Below are 22,790 nucleotides of genomic sequence, written 5' to 3'. Positions count from 1 at the left end.
TTAATTTTTTTTTGTATTTACTGGTTTTCAGATGACTTTGTTCATTAAAATGAATGTAGTGAGAAAGTTTTAAAACAGATGACATTTCGATTTGTAATTTAAAACGTTGTACATACTTTTAAAAAACTTTTTTCAAACACTAATGTTGTGTGAAAATTCTATTTTTTTATTTTACAACAACCGGTCATTGATTGTATTTAATAGTATTAGAAGTTATATGACACATATGTTATAAATACTGCTAACTTTCCTTTTTTGTTGCTAATAAGAATCTTTTAATGTTCGATCCACACCTGAGGAAAGTTTTTTTTTATCCTTGCGAACAGTTTGAAATTTCATCAAACTTATATCTTTGGACTTTTTAAGATTAAATTAAATAATTATTTTCCAATCATACCTTATTAAAATAAGAATTTTTTAAGACTATTGATTTGGAATGGAAATATACGTTTTTAATCTTATTTTTTTTAATTTTTCCAAAGCCGAGTTTAACGGCTAATTCATTGCTGGGAAAAAGAATTCACAGTGGATTTTTTTTTTCACTTCTTTTAATCTGTATTTAAGTATTAACTGTAACAGCTATTTATTTCATAAGAATCCCTTATCCCCACAGGTGGTCGCTACCACTATAGTAGTCGTCGCAGTAGTTGCTGTGGTGGCTATTGCTACCGTCGTGATTGTAAACGCAAATCAAGAAAGAAATGCATCAACCCCTGCTGCTATCGCGTGTCGAGGAACACACCAGGTAAATGATATATGTGTAATGTTTTTTTCTTTGTAAATGTCTTTTTTTTTTTTTTTTTTTTTTTTTTTTGTTTACTAACATTTGTACACATACATAACATCCTAACATCCAGTACAAAAAAAATGTATAATTTTTAAACAATTAGAAAATGTGAAAAAAAAATCATTAATTCCACTCACGAGTATTTCTTTGATGAAAAATCGATTTACTTAAAGCTTATGAATAACTTCTTTCACAGATCTGGTTTGACATTGAAATCGAACTCCATCATGTTGGAAGAATTGACATTGGCCTCTGTGGAAAAATTGAACCCGATATTGTGGATGTATTTTATGGTTTCGCGACAAGTAAGAGGCTTAAAGGAGAAAAGTTTAAATTTGTTTTCAAGGATAGTAGGCTCGAATGCTGTAAAAAAGAGATTGGAGGCAATGATCCAATTTTTCCTGATTCAACCAATTCTACAGAGAAAAAAAAGCTACAGCATTACGCAGCCGGTTGGATGTCCAAACGCAATTTCAATAAATCTGGCATTAATTTTTTCATTACTACCTCGGAATTACACTGGGCTGATGAAAGTAATGTTGTCTTTGGAAAAGTTATTAAAGGAATAGTAAGACTTTTATATCTCCTTCTTTTCATATTAAATAATAATTTTTTTAACAATAAATATTCAAGATAATTACAAAATCTAATGCTTGTTTTTTGTATTTACAGAATACTGTAAGGCTTATCGAAAATACTCGAATTATAAACAATGTGCCAACAGAAGATGTTATCATTGCGGACTGTGGTGGTGAAAAATTAAATAAAACGATTCCGATCGAGGAAAAGGCAGCTAATAAATGAAACCTATCGTTAACTTACATTGATTTTTTTCAAGACACATAACTTCTCCCTATTTTTGATGAATTTTAAAAATTACCCAGAAAATTGTTGAAACACATGGTTAAAATTTAAAAAAATTTAAAAAGTTTCTGTTCTTGAATAAAAACTCTTACGAAAAAGGTTTGCAGTTGTTACCAGTGAGTTTATTTTTTACATGTATAGGCTGTTAGTTCTATTGGTGTGGTGGATAATTTTTTAACCAATTTGATAGAAAGAAAGAAATATAGAAAAGTTTGTTTTCCTACTGATTCTGCGATTCTCATCGGGAGGTAAATGCAAGTCGAGTATTATCTATGCAAGCCATCAATCATAATTTCATCTATCCTGTAGTGCGATTCCGACTCCAATTACTTTTCCTCTCCGCTCTTTTTGGAAAGCAGAAATCAATGCACCATCATCCTGTACAGTTGTTGTCTTTGAATGGGATTGAATAAGTTTATCTGTATCCTCAGTGATTACTACAAACGCACAATTTCTTCTACAACGACATATACGAGTATCTATCCGTCATAAAATTTTCTTCTTGTAAAAAAGGCAATTTTTAAGTAACAAGTGTTGTCAGGACGATGAATGGAGCCATCAAACATATCAGGCTCCACATGCGCGTTGCCCTCAAGGTCATACAGGTCTTTGGTTACACTCACAAGCCCCTGTTAGGTGGTACCATCTTGGCCACAACGTTTTTGTCCATGTGGATGACAAACACCGCGGCCACTGCCATGATGGTGCTCATCGTATTAACGATGCTGAGTGAGCTCAAGAGGGTATGTATAATGTTTTTAGTTATATCTTTAATACGTAAGCAAAACAAGTGCCGGTATTGTTGCTCCGTAGCAATTATCTTCTGCTTCGGTACCACGCATTTCTGCAAACCTTGCCACGATGACTTTCAGAGGGTCACCCATATCCCTAAAAACGAATTGCCTTCGTGCCCCGCAGGTACATTATTTTTCTCAGTTGTAAATATTTTCACACATATTAAATCTGATTTTTTACGTATTTTTGCAGGACCTCGAGCAAAACAACTGGGTGGAGAGGAGTGTCTGTTGTACGTTAAACACCCGCCGACTGGAGAAGAGTTCGCTCTTGGTTGCGGCATTTGTCGCAATGCGCAGACTTTTTAAGAAGTGGGGTGCCAACAAAATACTTTTACCGAAAGCATGGGAGAGTGAAAACTTTGTATTTTGTTTTTTAATACGAGACTTACTGCTATGACAAAAAATTACTCAATGAAGACGAGTTAGTGGGAATGGAATTGAGATTATGAATCGTACCGTACGTTAGAAAACTGTTTATTAATAAATTATCGATAAATATAATTATGAACAAAAGTGCTAACATCGGGGCTATAATGGTCGCTGAGAAATAGATCAATTTTTTATAGAGTAAGTGAATAGTTAGATGATTTATACGAGCGCGGGTGTCTACTAGTGAGGAGAAAGTGGTGTTTATACAAAGTCATTAGGTATAAATTAATAGTCTTGTATTAAAATAAATTGAATTGCCTTTTGTCGATGATACAGGAAGAAGGTGTATTAAAAATGTAAAAATAAACCATGTGTTTATTAAGAGACACGAACGATTGTGTGAATGTAGGTAATTATACATAATGATGAAAAAGGAAGCAATGAAATTTACATGTGCGTGTTTGTTAGTGCCAGTTTTGATCTCGCTATTTGCATTTTTTCGTCGTTTCTGTGTTTATTTATTATATGGTAATAAGACAGTTTAAAAAAAAAGTCTCTCATTTGAATAATACTATATGCTGTCCAAACTTAAAAATATTTCTGTGTAGTGTAGTGTAGCAATGATACATACGTTTTTCAGCTACAAAGCTACATTAAATGTTTTTGGCTGACGGATACGCGAAACACATTTAATTCAAAATCTTGAAAGATTCATTATCCAATAAAACAGAATTAACAATAATAACACATTTTGAACTATTTTCCAGCATCACAAAATGTATAGGGGGGAGGGGAGATTGAAATATCTCAGTGGCTAGTCTAATCTAATTTTAAAAGCTGAAAATTAAATTTTTGTACTGGTCAGATCAATTGTTTTTGTATGAAAATGCGGTGTACTCATCGCTGACAATGTTGTTTATATGAATTGAATACATTTTCTCAATATTAATTTGAAGTTCAACTATTTTCCAGCGATTATTAATGACATAACTTTGCGTTTATTCATTGCCTCGAAAAATTCTAGTTAATGTCCTTGAAATATTGAGTTATGTTTTTATAGTGACTAGTAGAGCATACTGAAAGTTAAGTGGATTGTTATGGAAACTGCTCGATCTTCAATTTTTAAATAAACAATTTGACATTTTATAGCAATATCATGTATACGTATCGTAATGCACATAAGTAACCATCAAAGTTTATAAGAAGTCTTATCTACGAAAATTTGGTTTCTCTTTTATTTTGCACTGCTTGAATAAATAAATAAAAAAAAAAAAAAACAAGTATTGAAAATATAAAAAGTAGTGAAAAATTATGACGTACGTACAATTTGAATAATGAAGTTTAGTTACAAGGATTGCCTTATTTAAAAATATTGTTACATTTCTCGCACATATTTCAGGTCGCCTAGTGAAGAACTTTCAGTATTGAAGAAGATTGGCAACTTTTTAACAATATACTGGAAAAGTATTTTTCGGATACTTTGGCCCCTAATACTTTTATCGATCTTCATTGAATACAAAAACTCACCAGTAATATACCAAATTAATATCTATTTTAGTAAATTTAGTTAGGTTAAGTATTGGTTGCATTGTATGTACGCTAAAAATATTCATATCAGGTCATAAAATGTTTTTTTTTTAATTTCTTGTATAATTTTTTATCTTCTACATTTAAATTTATTTAGCTAAGATTCGTGTTCAATTAGTTGTCGGTATAGTTGTTTTTTATACGTTTGTACATGAACTTATAAATAATCAAGACAACTTTTGTAATTTTAGAAATCAAGATGTGGTTATGTGGTGCTGCTGATGGCCGGGTACTGGGTGACGGAGTGCCTGCCACTGGCAATGACGGCCCTCATGCCCTTAGTGTTGTTCCCGTGCCTCAACATTTTGAGCATAAAAGACACTTGCGAGTGTTACATGAATGACGTAGTGATGTACTTCATTGGGAGCCAAATCCTCGCCATCGCCATCGAGCACAGCAAACTCCATCTGCGCGTTGCCCTCAAGATCATGCAGATCTTTGGTTACACTCACGACCGCCTTTTAGCTGGTACCATGTTGGCCACAATGTTTCTGTCCATGTGGATGACAAACACCGCGGCCACTGCAGCTATGCTCTCCATCATACTATCCATTTTGGGTGAATTTGAGAGGGTTTGTATGCCAACAAAGTATCGTTACTAACAACATAGCATGAGTATTAGTTACATCATGTTGATCATCATTTTTTTTATTTTATTTTTTTATTAAATTTTGAAATTTCTTTGGTTTGCACAGGAAGGATTTGGACAGTTGTTTTACACGATCGAGGATCCTGAGACGTCAAACAGGTGATAAATTTGAACCGACAGTCATTTTCTTTTTTAAATGAATTCCTTGGTTTGGAGATAACTTAAACCACTTATCGACTTAATTGTATTGGTTTTTGAATCTATCATACTTAGTGAACTTATGGCAACGGAACTGACATCGGGCTATCTCATAGCGGCGGCTTATGCAGCGACTTTGGGTGGCACAGCGACACTAGTTGGTACAGCGACAAATTTCGTTTTTAAGGGCATTATCGAGAATACATTCCCTTGTGGCCCTAAAATTGGATTTACTCAATGGATGAGTCATGGGGTACCTTTGGCTTACCTCAGTGCCCTGATAATGTGGCCATGGTTGATATTATTGTGTTTTATCAAAGTCAATGGGACACGAGAGATCATTAGGTTTGATACGATGACCATCGAAAGCAAAAAAGCCATGGAAAGGGTTAGTATTGTATTAAAATTGGAATTAATTTAATGTCAAGCACATGCCAACAAATTGGTCTTTCCCATATTTATAATTTAAACAAATTCAAAACATATGTAGATTATCAAGCAGAAGTACAATGATCTGGGAAGAATATCCACTCACGAGTTGGGCGTAGCTGGTATGTACGTCCTCGCAGTTACCTTGTGGCTTACGTATGAACCCGGATTCGTGTCGGGCTGGGCCGATGTTATTATACCTGGAGTGTGAGTGTTACCATGGTAGTCTATAGCTTTCCAGGTTATCCTAAACATCTTGTATTTTTGCATGTCAATTGCAGGACAATTCCAGAATCGGCTCCTATAATGTTGGTGGCATTTTTAATGTTTTTCATTCCGAAGGATCTTAAGTTTTGGAACATTTGTAGCAACGATGGTCTGTTGAATTTTTTTTTTATGATTTCATTTGTCCATCTCTGAGCCATGAGCTCAAAGCCAACTTATATAATAATTATTTATTAGTATGAGACATCATTTGTATTAATAATAGCTATTATTTTGCGGCATCACCCACATATGATGTTTGATGCATTAAAGAAAAATAATTTTTAATGAAAATGATAATTATAATATTAATATCAAATTTAGCAAACAAAAGGCCTAAAACTTCATCTGAAGGTCTCGTTACGTGGAAAGAAATTCAGACTAAAATTCCCTGGGACGTAATAATTCTGTTGGGGAGCGGCCTCGCCATCTCACAGGGTGTAATACTATCCGGTTTGGCCATGAAGATGACCGTTTTTATGAAAATGTTGAGGAAGTGGAACGGTCATTCTTTATTAACGTATGTTTTGATGCTCATGGCTCCACTTACGGGACTTGTGTCAGATATTGCGTTTGCAAATATCTTACTTCCTTTTCTACTTATTATGGTAATAACTATTTTATTATTCTATATTATTTGTTGACGTAGAGTAAGTAAAAACATGTGTATATTTTAAGTGTTACATTTGTATATTGGCTGTTAAAAGAGCTCTGATGCCGTAAAGGTTAGCGTGCTAGCCCCCTAGCCGAAAGAAATCGAGGTGCCGTAGGTTCGAATCCCATCGAAAACTACCGTCATTTTTCATTTCGGGATTTTCCGGTGGGATAAGTATCTAGGATGGATTGAAAAACCATTTATCCAATTTTTAAAAACAAATAGTGCATTTTTCTGGTGATGAGTGGCCCTACAGGGGATTCTTTTTCGAGTAAAGCCAACATCTGGCCAGCTCATCGGTAAAGTCACTTTTGGTTAAAAAAATGGTTCATTGGAAGTGGTCCTTCCATTAAACCATATAATAGCTGTGGCACGCTTGAGACGATCGCTATGCGGCCTGCAAATGCTAAGATAAATCGCACTAAGAGATTTCCATTAGGGGCCTCGCATGAAAAACTCTCTTAATGTATACATGTGTTTGTTCATGAGATAAATTAAATTTCGCAAATACATTAATATGTACGTGCAAATGTTAACTAATATTACTATTTTAAACGTAGGCTATGGCTGCAAAAGTGCCTCCTCTGTATTTCATGGCACCAGTAACAGTAATATGCTCGTACTCATTTCGTTGGTTAAGAGGAGTGCCACAGAATGCCATTATTGTCGAGTCTGGACATGTACCAGTCAAAACACTGAAATCAGTGGGAAGGACCCCATTTTATTTTAGTTGGCTACTGGTCTATCTTACGTTCCATAAATGGACTTCTTATGCTTACCAGCAGCCCCTATATTTTCCAGTCTGGGCCTTGTTGGAATGCACTCATTTTATGGGCAAGCAAGATCATATTGACTGTAACTAACAACAATAATAAATACAAGGAGCTCTGAAAGATACTAAATACTAGATACCATTTACCTGTCGTGGACAATGAAATCTCTCTTGTATTAATTTTTTTTTTTTTTTTTTAATCGAAAAACAAAAGGCTTAATAAAACAACTAATTGTAAAATTTGTGTATGTCCGTGAATTTCGGTCAATAAAAACTCAAACAAATCTACTAAATTCTTAGTTTGTCTCCAACACGAGAGGGGACCACTTCTACGTATAAAATCATGGACAAAAAATTTCTATAGGCAGCATTCACTATTAATCCTGAAATTATCGGTATGGCTGCGTGAGTATAGGTAAGCTATGTTAGAAGTTGATTGTAAAAAATATTTTCAAGAACAATACCCTATATTTATTTGAATATCAGCAAATTAAGGGACACGCGTTCCCTCAATGAGTTTGAGGACTCAGTTTAGTACATCTTCGAAGTAACAGCACTATACTTACTCCTAATTCTGATTTAAAAATTTATTTTTTACTTAAAATCAAGTGTTTTTTCATTTCACTCGAAATATTTTTATAATTCATGTGATCCATACATCCAGCGTATACAGTAGCAAATAAAACTTTTATTAGAAAAAAAAAAGCTAGAAATCAGATACGATACTTTGAACGAAAAATTAAATTTTAAATTAACATGTTAAATCAAGACTTTTTCTTACCTTATCGTCTTAGAAAAAACAATAGTAGTTTATTCAAATTTTTTTGTAAACTATCATTATTTGTCCAGTATACTTAATTGTACTTATTTCACTTTTATGATAGTTTAGTACGATTTCTGTTTGTGTTGGTTTTCTAAAGATTCAAATCACCTGTTTTGAAACTACTGAGTTGTATCTATACGTTTCTTTGATGCAAAAGAAAATACGTATTATTCAATAATTTTTCATATCATTTATTTTGACATTTACGATGTACAGCACATACTAGAAATAACCAAAAAATGGTTAGTGTTAATGATAATTTGCACAAAGAAGTTTGATTTGCTGTAAGAAACTTAGTTCAAGACACTTAAGCATACATTGTTTAAAATAAAAGTAATCACCGTCACAGTGTGAGGTGATGGCGTATGTTTCCCTAATTTTCGGTTAAACTGTAAAAAGCAAACTTTCATTAACGTTTCTTTTAATACTTTCGCTTGTACGTTTTAGGCTAGATAATGAAGAGAAGTCACTGCTGTCGAGGACAGGTCATTTTTTCAGAATTTACTGGAAAAGTATTTTTGTACTCCTTTGGCCCTTCATATGTTTACCATACGTTATTGTATGCGACAACTCATCGGTAGTACGTCAAGCTTTTAATTATTTCGAATCACATTTTTTTACATTGTAAGCTAATCAATAACTTGATTGGTACAAATGGCACAAAAAACGCCGAAAAAATTATCAATCGTTTTAAACAGTAAAATATGCATGTTTGTATCTATTTGCATTCAAGTTATAAATTAAGTGTATTTCTCGTTAAAATGAACAGGAATCGAGATGTGGTTATGTGGTGCTGCTGATGGCCGGGTACTGGGTGACGGAGTGCCTGCCACTGGCAATGACGGCCCTCATGCCCATAGTGTTGTTCCCGTGCCTCAACATTTTGAGCATAAAAGACACTTGCGAGTGTTACATGAATGACGTAGTGATGTACTTCATTGGGAGCCAAATCCTCGCCATCGCCATCGAGCACAGCAAACTCCACCTGCGCGTTGCCCTCAAGATCATGCAGGTCTTTGGTTACACTCACAACCGCCTTTTAGCTGGTACCATTTTGGCCACAATGTTTCTGTCCATGTGGATGACAAACACCGCGGCCACTGCAGCTATGCTCTCCATCATACTATCCATTTTGGGTGAATTTGAGAGGGTTTGTATGCCAACAAAGTATCGTTACTAACAACATTGCATGAGTATTAGTTACATTATGTTGATCATAATTTTTTTTTTTTTTTTTTTTCTATTAAATTTTGGAATTTGCTTGGTTTGCACAGGAAGGATTTGGACAGGTGTTTTACACGATCGAGGATCCTGAGACGTCAAACAGGTGATAAATTGGAACCGACAGTCATTTTCTTTTTTAAATATATTCCTTGGTTTAGAGAACCACTTGAACCACTTGTCGACTTAATTGTATTGGTTTTTGAATCTCTTATACTTAGGGAACTTATGGCAACGGAACTGACATCGGGCTATCTCATAGCGGCGGCTTATGCAGCGACTTTGGGTGGCACAGCGACACTAATTGGTACAGCAACGAATTTTGTTTTTAAGGGCATTTTCGAGAATAAATTCCCTAGTGGCCCTAAAATTGGATTTACTCAATGGATGAGTCATGGGATACCCTTGGCTTACCTCAGTGCCCTGATAATGTGGCCATGGTTGATATTATTGTGTTTTATGAAAGTCAGTGAGACACGAGAGATCATTAGGTTTTATGCGATGACCATCGAAAGCAAAAAAGCCATCGAAAGGGTTAGTATTGTATTAAAATTGGAATTAATTTAATGTCAAGCACATGCTAACAATTTAGTATTTCTCATATTTATAATTTAATTAAATGAATTAAAAATACACGTAGATCATCAAACTAAAGTACGATGATCTTGGAAGAATATCAACTCACGAGTTGGGCGGAGCTGGTATGTTCGTCCTCGCAGTTGCCTTGTGGCTTACATACCGACCCGGATTTGTGTCGGGCTGGGCCGATGTTATTATACCTGGAGTGTGAGTGTTACCATGATGCCAAGACCTTCACAAATATAGTAGCCTATAGCTTTTCAGGTTATCCTAAACATCTTGTATTTTTGCATGTCAATTTCAGGACAATTCCAGAATCGGCTCCTATAATGTTGGTGGCATTTTTAATGTTTTTCATTCCGAAGGATCTTCAGTTTTGGAACATTTGTAGCAACGATGGTATGTCAAATTTTGTTCTAACGATTTGCTTGGTCCATCTCTTAAAAAACATCACTTTTGATGTTTATCTATCAATAATATAAAACATTAAATAGACATGTAAAAGTGAAATCATACTTACTTTCCTGACAATTAAAGATTTTTGGGATTTTTTTTTCATCAGTCTTCTCAAAGCTTTTTCTCTTTGATTTATATAGAAAGACAAACGCATACAATTTCCGAATACTCGAATAGTTTGAATTCAAAGTTTTATATGCATTGACTTACTTGCATGGGTTCTTCAATTTAAACTACTTAAAATATAATATTACACAAATTGACGTGGTGAGCAAAAATACCATGAAAATTCATCAATCATTTCACGGTTTTTAAAGGAGTATTAATATTATTACCATAATAATTCTTACTTAAAGAAACGTTATTTGTACGTTAACTACATTCTTTTAAGAAGTAACTTAAAATGCTACTTGTATTACAGAGTTAATGAGCTCAAAGCCAACTTTTATAAAAATTATCTATTAGTATGAGACATCATTTGTATTAATAATAGCTGTTATTTTACGGCATCACCAACATATATGATGTTTGATGCATTAAAGAAAAACAATTTTTAATGAAAATGATAATTATAATATTGATATAAAATTTAGCAAACAGGAGGCCTAAAACTTCATCTGAAGGTCTCGTTACATGGAAAGAAATTTAGACTAAAATTCCCTGGGACGTAATATTTCTGTTGGGGAGCGGCCTCGCCATCTCACAGGGTGTAATACTATCCGGTTTGGCTGCGAAGTTGGAAAATTATATGGAAGATGTGAGGAAGAATAACGGTTTTTCTTTAGCAGCGTATATTTTGATGCTCATAGCTCCACTTACGGTACTTGTGTCAGATATTGCATTTGCCAATATCTTACTTCCTTTTCTACTCATTATGGTAATAACTATTTTATTATTCTATATTATTTGTTGACGTAGAGTAAGTAAAAACATGTGTATATTTTAAATGTTACATTTGTATATTGGCTGTTAAAAGAGCTCTGATGCCGTAAAGGTTAGCGTGCTAGCCCCCTAGCCGAAAGAAATCGAGGTGCCGTAGGTTCGAATCCCATCGAAAACTACCGTCATTTTTCATTTCGGGATTTTCCGGTGGGATAAGTATCTAGGATGGATTGAAAAACCATTTATCCAATTTTTAAAAACAAATAGTGCATTTTTCTGGTGATGAGTGGCCCTACAGGGGATTCTTTTTCGAGTAAAGCCAACATCTGGCCAGCTCATCGGTAAAGTCACTTTTGGTTAAAAAAATGGTTCATTGGAAGTGGTCCTTCCATTAAACCATATAATAGCTGTGGCACGCTTGAGACGATCGCTATGCGGCCTGCAAATGCTAAGATAAATCGCACTAAGAGATTTCCATTAGGGGCCTCGCATGAAAAACTCTCTTAATGTATACATGTGTTTGTTCATGAGATAAATTAAATTTCGCAAATACATTAATATGTACGTGCAAATGTTAACTAATATTACTATTTTAAACGTAGGCTATGGCTGCAAAAGTGCCTCCTCTGTATTTCATGGCACCAGTAACAGTAATATGCTCGTACTCATTTCGTTGGTTAAGAGGAGTGCCACAGAATGCCATTATTGTCGAGTCTGGACATGTACCAGTCAAAACACTGAAATCAGTGGGAAGGACCCCATTTTATTTTAGTTGGCTACTGGTCTATCTTACGTTCCATAAATGGACTTCTTATGCTTACCAGCAGCCCCTATATTTTCCAGTCTGGGCCTTGTTGGAATGCACTCATTTTATGGGCAAGCAAGATCATATTGACTGTAACTAACAACAATAATAAATACAAGGAGCTCTGAAAGATACTAAATACTAGATACCATTTACCTGTCGTGGACAATGAAATCTCTCTTGTATTAATTTTTTTTTTTTAGTTAGTTGAAAAACAAAAGGCTTAATAAAACAACTAAGTGTAAAATTTGTATATGTACGTGAATTTTGGTCAATAAAAACTCAAACAAATCTACTAAATTATTAGTTTGTCTCCAACACGAGAGGGGACCACTTCTACGTATAAAATCATGGACAAAAAATTTCTATAGGCAGCATTCACTATTAATCCTGAAATTATCGGTATGGCTGTGTGAGTATAGGTAAGCTATGTTAGAAGTTGATTGTAAAAAATATTTTCAAGAACAATACCCTATATTTAATTGAATACCAGCAAATTAAGGGACACGCGTTCCCTCAATGAGTTTGAGGACTCAGTTTAGTTCATGTTCGAAGTAACAGCACTATACTTACTCCTAATTCTGATTTTAAAATTTATTTTTTACTTAAAATCAAGTGTTTTTTTATTTTACTCGAACTATTTTTATAAATTATGTGATCCGTGTAGTATTCAGCGTATAAAGTAGCAAACAAAACTTTTATTAGAAAAAAAAAATGATAGAAATCAGATACGATACTTTGAATGAAAAACTACATTTTGAATTTGTTCTAATCAAGGTTGAATATTCGTAAAAAAAAAATTTTATTCTATTTAATTGATGTGAATATAGTAACATTCTAAATCTATCAATGTAGTGCGAAAAGTGACAGTCTGACGATATTATTTTTTTTTGTTCAGCCTTGACGTTAGCGAACTTCAGGATGTTGATATTATCAGACTTTTGAAGAACTGACTTAAAAAAGCCTCTTAAGTTCGGAAGAAAAGCCCTTTTTGAGTGAATTTAGATATGAATTAGTCGCAGCTCTTGAGCTGAAGTTGAGCTTGGATTCGAAACGCATATAGGTAGCTTTGAGAGTTTTTAATATAATTGACGTAAATATTTTCACGTCACTGGTACTCTGTAAGCGAAAATTACCGACGAGATTTTTCAATTACCGAGAACCAGGAGACGTAAAAACGTATACGCACCACGTTCGGAGGTTAATAAATGTCATAGATTTAACGTTAACAGTTTATTTACGTTAAATCTAGGGCATTCGTAACCTCCGAACGAGGATGTACTAGATTGTAAATGTGATTTTGAAATGTAACAATTTTCAGATTAAGCCTCCCACTTACAATCAGTCAAATTAATTGCTTACAAAAAAAGCTAAGAATATCATGGGGAGCTGGCAAAGTGCAGAGAAATGGATGAATGATACTTCATCAGTTTTAGGAATAGTCACTCCCATAATAAGCGCGACACAACTTCTTGCTACTGTTGTCGGAGTGGTGAGTAGTTTGTTTTTCAAAGGGTAGTAATTAAGGGCTCTGGCTTTCAAACTTGTCTATAAATTAAATTTTCTAGCCCAGTTTTTATCAAAGCGTTATTTAATTTTTTTTGTATTTACTGGTTTTCAGATGACTTTGTTCATTAAAATGAATGTAGTGAGAAAGTTTTAAAACAGATGACATTTCGATTTGTAATTTAAAACGTTGTACATACTTTTAAAAAACTTTTTTCAAACACTAATGTTGTGTGAAAATTCTATTTTTTTATTTTACAACAACCGGTCATTGATTGTATTTAATAGTATTAGAAGTTATATGACACATATGTTATAAATACTGCTAACTTTCCTTTTTTGTTGCTAATAAGAATCTTTTAATGTTCGATCCACACCTGAGGAAAGTTTTTTTTTATCCTTGCGAACAGTTTGAAATTTCATCAAACTTATATCTTTGGACTTTTTAAGATTAAATTAAATAATTATTTTCCAATCATACCTTATTAAAATAAGAATTTTTTAAGACTATTGATTTGGAATGGAAATATACGTTTTTAATCTTATTTTTTTTAATTTTTCCAAAGCCGAGTTTAACGGCTAATTCATTGCTGGGAAAAAGAATTCACAGTGGATTTTTTTTTTCACTTCTTTTAATCTGTATTTAAGTATTAACTGTAACAGCTATTTATTTCATAAGAATCCCTTATCCCCACAGGTGGTCGCTACCACTATAGTAGTCGTCGCAGTAGTTGCTGTGGTGGCTATTGCTACCGTCGTGATTGTAAACGCAAATCAAGAAAGAAATGCATCAACCCCTGCTGCTATCGCGTGTCGAGGAACACACCAGGTAAATGATATATGTGTAATGTTTTTTTCTTTGTAAATGTCTTTTTTTTTTTTTTTTTTTTTTTTTTTTGTTTACTAACATTTGTACACATACATAACATCCTAACATCCAGTACAAAAAAAATGTATAATTTTTAAACAATTAGAAAATGTGAAAAAAAAATCATTAATTCCACTCACGAGTATTTCTTTGATGAAAAATCGATTTACTTAAAGCTTATGAATAACTTCTTTCACAGATCTGGTTTGACATTGAAATCGAACTCCATCATGTTGGAAGAATTGACATTGGCCTCTGTGGAAAAATTGAACCCGATATTGTGGATGTATTTTATGGTTTCGCGACAAGTAAGAGGCTTAAAGGAGAAAAGTTTAAATTTGTTTTCAAGGATAGTAGGCTCGAATGCTGTAAAAAAGAGATTGGAGGCAATGATCCAATTTTTCCTGATTCAACCAATTCTACAGAGAAACAAAAGCTACAGCATTACGCAGCCGGTTGGATGTCCAAACGCAATTTCAATAAATCTGGCATTAATTTTTTCATTACTACCTCGGAATTACACTGGGCTGATGAAAGTAATGTTGTCTTTGGAAAAGTTATTAAAGGAATAGTAAGACTTTTATATCTCCTTCTTTACATATTAAATAATAATTTTTTTAACAATAAATATTCAAGATAATTACAAAATCTAATGCTTGTTTTTTGTATTTACAGAATACTGTAAGGCTTATCGAAAATACTCGAATTATAAACAATGTGCCAACAGAAGATGTTATCATTGCGGACTGTGGTGGTGAAAAATTAAATAAAACGATTCCGATCGAGGAAAAGGCAGCTAATAAATGAAACCTATCGTTAACTTACATTGATTTTTTTCAAGACACATAACTTCTCCCTATTTTTGATGAATTTTAAAAATTACCCAGAAAATTGTTGAAACACATGGTTAAAATTTAAAAAAATTTAAAAAGTTTCTGTTCTTGAATAAAAACTCTTACGAAAAAGGTTTGCAGTTGTTACCAGTGAGTTTATTTTTTACATGTATAGGCTGTTAGTTCTATTGGTGTGGTGGATAATTTTTTAACCAATTTGATAGAAAGAAAGAAATATAGAAAAGTTTGTTTTCCTACTGATTCTGCGATTCTCATCGGGAGGTAAATGCAAGTCGAGTATTATCTATGCAAGCCATCAATTATAATTTCATCTATCCTGTAGTGCGATTCCGACTCCAATAACTTTTCCTCTCCGCTCTTATTGGAAAGCAGAAATCAATGCACCATCATCCTGTACAGTTGTTGTCTTTGAATGTGATTGGATAAGTTTATCTGTATCCTCAGTGATTACTACAAACCCAAGATTTTTTTCTACAACGACATATACGAGTATCTATCCGTCATAAAATTTTCTTCTTGTAAAAAAGGCAATTTTTAAGTAACAAGTGTTGTCAGGACGATGAATGGAGCCATCAAACATATCAGGCTCCACATGCGCGTTGCCCTCAAGGTCATACAGGTCTTTGGTTACACTCACAAGCCCCTGTTAGGTGGTACCATCTTGGCCACAACGTTTTTGTCCATGTGGATGACAAACACCGCGGCCACTGCCATGATGGTGCTCATCGTATTAACGATGCTGAGTGAGCTCAAGAGGGTATGTATAATGTTTTTAGTTATATCTTTAATACGTAAGCAAAACAAGTGCCGGTATTGTTGCTCCGTAGCAATTATCTTCTGCTTCGGTACCACGCATTTCTGCAAACCTTGCCACGATGACTTTCAGAGGGTCACCCATATCCCTAAAAACGAATTGCCTTCGTGCCCCGCAGGTACATTATTTTTCTCAGTTGTAAATATTTTCACACATATTAAATCTGATTTTTTACGTATTTTTGCAGGACCTCGAGCAAAACAACTGGGTGGAGAGGAGTGTCTGTTGTACGTTAAACACCCGCCGACTGGAGAAGAGTTCGCTCTTGGTTGCGGCATTTGTCGCAATGCGCAGACTTTTTAAGAAGTGGGGTGCCAACAAAATACTTTTACCGAAAGCATGGGAGAGTGAAAACTTTGTATTTTGCTTTTTTAATACAAGACTTACTGCTATGACAAAAAATTACTCAGTGAAGACGAGTTAATGTAAATGGAATTGAGTGACGCTACAAGAAAAAGTGATGCACGAGATTACGAATCGTACCGTACGTTGAAAAACTGTGTATTAATAAATTATCGATAAATATAATTATGAACAAAAGTGCTAACATCGGGGCTATAATGGTCGCTGAGAAATAGATCAATTTTTTATAGAGTAAGTGAATAGGAAGATGATTTATACGAGCGCGGGTGTCTACTAGTGAGGAGAAAGTGGTGTTTATACAAAGTCATTAGGTATAAATTAATAGTCTTGTATTAAAGTAAATTAAATTGCCTTTTGTCGATGATACAGGGAGAAGGTGTATTAAAAATGTAAAAATAAACCATGTGTTTATTAAGAGACACGAACGATTGTGTGAATGTAGGTAATTATACATAATGATGAAAAAGGGAGCAATGAAATTTACATGTGCGTGTTTGTTAGTGCCAGTTTTGATCTCGCTATTTGCATTTTTTCGTCGTTTCTGTGTTTATTTATTATATAGATAATAAGACAATTAAAAAAAAATTATAATAAAATCTTTAAAAAATTTATTAAAAAGAAATTATTAAAGAAAAGAAAAAATAAATTTTTTTAACACAAAATTTCATCCTGTCCTAATTTAAAACTATTTCTCCACAGTGTAGTGCAAAAGCGATACGTTTCTGAGCTTTAGTGCTACATAAAATACTATAATAAGAATTCATCTATCACATATAATTCAAAATCTTGAAAGATTCGGTATTTTACGAAAATCAAGATTCTTAACTCCCATTTATACCTAGTCTTACCTCTAGATACGTTGAACAGATATAGTGTAATGAATAAATAATATAATACGTACGAGTTTGCAAAGGCTTCGATTTACGAACCGAGAGGTAAACGTAACGAGGTTCGTAAAGGAGCCTTTTCGAACGAGTTTTGTATACTTACTATTTTTCCGCTTATGAACCCAAAATCAAGCGGTGAAAGTGTTATTTTGAGGTTAGAAAGCGGAAAAATACCATTAAACTTATGTATGAAGAAGCTTTTTTTACATAAAATGAAAATTTTAATAAATATTTGTATATGTTCAACCAGACAAAATACGACCTCACTCTGCACCCTCGAAGAGATAAATCATAGGATACGCGACTTGGGCACCTGAGCGCACTTTTCGCCGTTCGAGTGCTTTCGCGGACCTCAACGGTAATGAACACTCCCGCTCTCGGGGGCCGAAAGTACTCAGCACGCGGACGATGCGCCCGTGGATGCTAAGTGGCTCATTGCGCCATAATAGCAAAAAAGTAATAATATTATGTGGTTATTAAAGAAATAATTTTGCTTTAGTACATGACTCCGAATTTTTAGATTAATATCCCAACCGTTTTAAATCTTGATTTTTTTGTAACCACAAACTGTTCGTGGCAGATTTCTTTGTAGGTTAATTGTTACGAAAAATACTCGATCTTCAATTTTTTTCAAATTGTTTGTGATTCTCTTATAATATTTTCGTACGTCTACACATAACCATAGTCTACGCTGCAAACGTTTATAGTTTCTCTTATACTTTGGGATTACTTGAAAAGAAAATAATAGAAACAATTATTAAAAGTATCAAAAATAAAGTTTAATTATGGCGTACGTACAATTTTTTTAGTGAAATTTAATTACGAAAATCGCTCTATTCAAATATATGTTACATTTCCAGTATCTTCAGGCGGTGGCGGTGTACTGAAAATTCGGTACCGTGGAAAATTGTCAACTTTTTTAAAATTTACTGGAAAAGTATTTTTAGGATAATTTGGCCCATAATACTTTTATCGATCTTCATTGAACATGAAAACTCACCGGTAATGTACCAAATAAATATCTATTTGAGTAAATTTAATTAACTCTCGTTTATATTGTACATATACACGAAAAATATTTACATCTGCAAAGTTGCTTATCATACATCTGCAAAATTGATTGGCTGGAACACTTGTTCAATAAAACGACGGACAAAAAAATATCGGCGATGGGATTACATGCATGTGTACCTAGGTGTGGTTTGTAATTTTAGAAATCGAGATGTGGTTATGTGGTGCTGCTGATGGCCGGGTACTGGGTGACGGAGTGCCTGCCACTGCCAATGACGGCCCTCATGCCCATATTGTTGTTTCCGTGCCTCAACATTTTGAGCATAAAAGACACTTGCGAGTGTTACATGAATGACGTAGTGATGTACTTCATTGGGAGCCAAATCCTCGCCATCGCCATCGAGCACAGCAAACTCCATCTGCGCGTTGCCCTCAAGATCATGCAGGTCTTTGGTTACACTCACAACCGCCTTTTAGCTGGTACCATTTTGGCCACAATGTTTCTGTCCATGTGGATGACAAACACCGCGGCCACTGCAGCTATGCTCTCCATCATACTATCCATTTTGGGTGAATTTGAGAGGGTTTGTATGCCAACAAAGTATCGTTACTAACAACATTACATGAGTATTAGTTACATCATGTTGATCATTATTTTTTTTTTTTTTTTTTTTCTATTAAATTTTGAAATTTCTTTGGTTTGCACAGGAAGGATTTGGACAGGTGTTTTACACGATCGAGGATCCTGAGTCGTCAAACAGGTGATAAATTGGAACCGACAGTCATTTTTTTTTAAAAATGTTTTCCTTGGTTTAGAGAACCACTCAAACCACTTGTAGACTTAATTGTATTGGTTTTTGAATCTATTATACTTAGGGAACTTATGGCAACGGAACTGACATCGGGCTATCTCATAGCGGCGGCTTATGCAGCGACTTTGGGTGGCACAGCGACACTAGTTGGTACAGCGACGAATTTCGTTTTTAAGGGCATTTTCGAGAATACATTCCCTAGTGGCCCTAAAATTGGATTTACTCAATGGATGAGTCATGGGGTACCCTTGGCTTACCTCAGTGCCCTGATAATGTGGCCATGGTTGATATTCATGTGTTTTATGAAAGTCAGTGAGACACGAGAGATCATTAGGTTTTATGCGATGACCATCGAAAGCAAAAAAGCTATCGAAAGGGTTAGTTTTGTATTAAAATTGGAATTAATTTAATGTCAAGCACATGCCAACAAATTGGTCTTTCCCATTCTTATAATTTGATTAAATGAAATAAAAATACACGTAGATCATCAAACAAAAGTACGATGATCTTGGAAGAATATCCACTCACGAGTTGGGCGTAGCTGGTATGTTCGTCCTCGCAGTTACCTTGTGGCTTACGTATGAACCCGGATTCGTGTCGGGCTGGGCCGATGTTATTATACCTGGAGTGTAAGTGTTACCATGATAGTCTATAGCTTTCCAGTTTATCCTAAACATCTTGTATTTTTGCATGTCAATTGCAGGACAATTCCAGAATCGGCTCCTATAATGTTGGTGGCATTTTTAATGTTTTTCATTCCGAAGGATCTTCAGTTTTGGAACATTTGTAGCAACGATGGTGTGTTGAATTTTTTTTTTATGATTTGCTTTGTCCATTTCTGAGCCATGAGCTCAAAGCCAACTTTTATAAAAATTATTTATTAGTATGAGACATCATTTGTATTAACAATAGCTATTATTTTGCGGCATTACCCACATATGATGTTTGATGCATTAAAGAAAAACAATTTTTAATGAAAATGATAATTATAATATTAATATCAAATTTAGCAAACAGGAGGCCTAAAACTTCATCTGAAGGTCTCGTTACGTGGAAAGAAATTCAGACTAAAATTCCCTGGGACGTAATATTTCTGTTGGGGAGCGGTCTCGCCATCTCACAGGGTGTAATACTATCCGGATTGGCTGTGAAGTTGGAAAATTATATGGCAGAGTTATGGAAGAAGGACGGTGTTTCTGTAGCATCGTGGGTTTTGTTGCTCATGGCTCCACTTACGGGACTTGTGTCAGATATTGCATTTGCAAATATCTTACTTCCTTTTCTAGTTATTATGGTAATAACTATTTTATTATTCTATATTATTTGTTGACGTAAAGTAAGTAAAAACATGTGTATATTTTAAATGTTACGTTTGTATATTGGCTGTTAAAAAAGCTCTGATGCCGTAAAAGTTAGCGTGCTAGCCCCCTAGCCGAAAGAAATCGAGGTGCCGTAGGTTCGAATCCCATCGAAAACTACCGTCATTTTTTATTTCGAGATTTTTCGATGGGATTAGTATCTAGGATGTATTGGAAAACCATTTATCCAATTTTTAAAAACAAATAGTGCATTTTTCTGGTGAAGAGTGGCCCTACAGGGGATTCTTTTTCGAGTAAAGCCAATATCTGACCAGCTTATCGGTAAAGTCACTTTTGGTTGAAAAAATGGTTCATTAGAGGTGGTCCTTTCATTAAACCATATAATAGCTGTGGCACGCTTGAGACGATCGCTATGCGGCCTGCAAATGCTAAGATAAATCGCACTAAGAGATTTCCATTAGGGGCCTCGCATGAAAAACTCTCTTAATGTATACATGTGTTTGTTAATGAGATAAATTAAATTTCGCAAATAATAAATATGTACCTGCAGATATTTACTAATATTACTATTTTAAACGTAGTCTATGGCTGAAAGAGTGTCTCCTCTGTATTTCATGGCACCAGTAACAGTAATATGCTCGTACTCATTTCGTTGGTTAAGAGGAGTGCCACAGAATGCCATTATTGTCGAGTCTGGACATGTACCAGTCAAAACACTGAGATCAGTGGGAAGGATTCCATTTTATTTTAGTTGGCTACTGGTCTATGTTACATCCTATGAATGGGCTTCTTATGCTTACCAGGAGCCTCTATATTTTCCAGGCTGGGCCTTGATGGAATGCACTCATTTTATGGGCAAGCAAGATCATATTGACTGTAACTAACAACAATAACAAATACAAGGAGCTCTGAAAGATACTAAATACTAGATACTATTTACCTGTCGTGGACAATGAAATTTTTCTTGTATTAATTTTTTTTTTTTTTTTTTAATCGAAATACAAAAGGCTTAATGAAACAACTAATTGTAAAATTTGTAAATGTCCGTGAATTTTGGTCAATAAAAACTCAAACAAATCTACTTAATTCTTGGTTTGTCTCCAACACATTTTGACATTTACGATGTACAGCACATACTAGAAATAACCAAAAAATGGTTAGTGTTAATGATAATTTGCACAAAGAAGTTTGATTTGCTGTAAGAAACTTTGTTCAAGACACTTAAGCATACATTGTTTAAAATAAAAGTAATCACCGTCACAGTGTGAGGTGATGGCGTATGTTTCCCTAATTTTCGGTTAAACTGTAAAGAGCAAACTTTCATTAACGTTTCTCTTAATACTTTCGCTTGTACGTTTTAGGCTAGATAATGAAGAGAAGTCACTGCTGTCGAGGACAAGTCATTTTTTCAGAATTTACTGGAAAAGTATTTTTGTACTCCTTTGGCCCTTCATATGTTTACCATACGTTATTGTATGCGACAACTCATCGGTAGTACGTCAAGCCTTTAATTATTTCGAATCACATTTTTTTACATTGTAAGCTAATCAACAACTTGATTGGTACAAATGGCACAAAAAACCCCGAAAAAATTTTCAATCGTTTTAAACAGTACAAAATGCATGTTTGTACCTATTTGCATTCAAGTTATAAAACTAAGTGTATTTCTCGTTAAAATGTACAGGAATCGAGATGTGGTTATGTGGTGCTGCTGATGGCCGGGTACTGGGTGACGGAGTGCCTGCCACTGCCAATGACGGCCCTCATGCCCATAGTGTTGTTCCCGTGCCTCAACATTTTGAGCATAAAAGACACTTGCGAGTGTTACATGAATGACGTAGTGATGTACTTCATTGGGAGCTAAATCCTCGCCATCGCCATCGAGCACAGCAAACTCCACCTGCGCGTTGCCCTCAAGATCATGCAGGTCTTTGGTTACACTCACAACCGCCTTTTAGCTGGTACCATTTTGGCCACAACATTTTTGTCTATGTGGATTACCAGTGCCACGGCCACTGTCATGATGGTGCCCATCGTATTAACGATACTAAGTGAACTCGAAAGGGTATGTATAATGTTGTTAGTTATATTTTAAATATTTCATGGACATACCTACTTATGACTCGGTATCACTCGTTAAATTACTTTTTGACGAGCTATTGTAATGATAAATAATTTCTACTTTTCCGATTGATAACATTTATTTCAATTTTCCAGTTTAAAAAATTTGTTCCATAATTCATAATATTTACCTTTAAAACACTCTCCAGTTCAAAGCA

At 34.4% G+C, this 22,790-nt stretch overlaps 4 protein-coding genes across 4 annotated transcripts; all 4 read left to right on the top strand.

The window, feature by feature from the left end:
• Positions 1-4,128: 4,128 nt before the first annotated feature.
• On the top strand, positions 4,129-7,476 carry LOC149375624 (protein I'm not dead yet-like). The gene is made up of 9 exons (XM_089598839.1): positions 4,129-4,133; positions 4,217-4,346; positions 4,596-4,976; positions 5,100-5,152; positions 5,267-5,579; positions 5,682-5,827; positions 5,902-5,996; positions 6,209-6,492; positions 7,100-7,476. Exons 1-9 carry the CDS (start codon positions 4,129-4,131, stop codon positions 7,400-7,402), a joined length of 1,710 nt encoding a protein of 569 aa, XP_089454965.1. The 3' UTR covers positions 7,403-7,476.
• An 897-nt stretch (positions 7,477-8,373) lies between these two features.
• On the top strand, positions 8,374-22,375 carry LOC149375621 (protein I'm not dead yet-like). Its single transcript, XM_089598838.1, has 8 exons — positions 8,374-8,406; positions 8,904-9,284; positions 9,409-9,461; positions 9,577-9,889; positions 19,676-19,821; positions 19,896-19,990; positions 20,203-20,390; positions 22,196-22,375. Exons 1-8 carry the CDS (start codon positions 8,374-8,376, stop codon positions 22,373-22,375), a joined length of 1,389 nt encoding a protein of 462 aa, XP_089454964.1.
• Positions 10,004-11,171, top strand: LOC149375623 (protein I'm not dead yet-like). Its single transcript, XM_089598357.1, has 3 exons — positions 10,004-10,141; positions 10,239-10,333; positions 10,984-11,171. The coding sequence occupies exons 1-3, from the start codon at positions 10,059-10,061 to the stop codon at positions 11,037-11,039; spliced, it is 234 nt and encodes a 77-aa protein (XP_089454483.1). The 5' UTR covers positions 10,004-10,058; the 3' UTR covers positions 11,040-11,171.
• Positions 18,095-19,602, top strand: LOC149375622 (protein I'm not dead yet-like). The gene is made up of 5 exons (XM_089598489.1): positions 18,095-18,159; positions 18,230-18,371; positions 18,584-18,964; positions 19,089-19,141; positions 19,257-19,602. The coding sequence occupies exons 1-5, from the start codon at positions 18,155-18,157 to the stop codon at positions 19,600-19,602; spliced, it is 927 nt and encodes a 308-aa protein (XP_089454615.1). The 5' UTR covers positions 18,095-18,154.
• Positions 22,376-22,790: the final 415 nt, after the last annotated feature.

The sequence above is a fragment of the Copidosoma floridanum genome, unplaced genomic scaffold (genome assembly GCF_036245765.1).
Source record: "Copidosoma floridanum isolate Cflo_tuat_1 unplaced genomic scaffold, Cflo_Japanese_pri ptg000006l, whole genome shotgun sequence".
In the NCBI taxonomy this organism is placed as follows: domain Eukaryota; kingdom Metazoa; phylum Arthropoda; class Insecta; order Hymenoptera; family Encyrtidae; genus Copidosoma; species Copidosoma floridanum.
This window is presented reverse-complemented; position numbering and strand designations above follow the sequence as displayed.

Coding starts and splice junctions, on each gene's coding strand:
- LOC149375624 (XM_089598839.1), top strand. Junction 5,580..5,681: donor GCAAAAAAGCCATGGAAAGG/GTTAGTATTGTA, acceptor AAACATATGTAG/ATTATCAAGCAGAAGTACAA. Junction 5,828..5,901: donor GATGTTATTATACCTGGAGT/GTGAGTGTTACC, acceptor TGTCAATTGCAG/GACAATTCCAGAATCGGCTC.
- LOC149375621 (XM_089598838.1), top strand. CDS start 8,374: ATGGTTAGTGTTAATGATAATTTGCACAAAGAA. Junction 9,462..9,576: donor GATCCTGAGACGTCAAACAG/GTGATAAATTGG, acceptor TCTTATACTTAG/GGAACTTATGGCAACGGAAC. Junction 19,822..19,895: donor GATGTTATTATACCTGGAGT/GTAAGTGTTACC, acceptor TGTCAATTGCAG/GACAATTCCAGAATCGGCTC.
- LOC149375623 (XM_089598357.1), top strand. CDS start 10,059: ATGTTCGTCCTCGCAGTTGCCTTGTGGCTTACATACCGACCCGGATTT. Junction 10,142..10,238: donor GATGTTATTATACCTGGAGT/GTGAGTGTTACC, acceptor TGTCAATTTCAG/GACAATTCCAGAATCGGCTC. Junction 10,334..10,983: donor GAACATTTGTAGCAACGATG/GTATGTCAAATT, acceptor TATAAAATTTAG/CAAACAGGAGGCCTAAAACT.
- LOC149375622 (XM_089598489.1), top strand. Junction 18,372..18,583: donor TTGAACATGAAAACTCACCG/GTAATGTACCAA, acceptor TTGTAATTTTAG/AAATCGAGATGTGGTTATGT. Junction 19,142..19,256: donor GATCCTGAGTCGTCAAACAG/GTGATAAATTGG, acceptor TATTATACTTAG/GGAACTTATGGCAACGGAAC.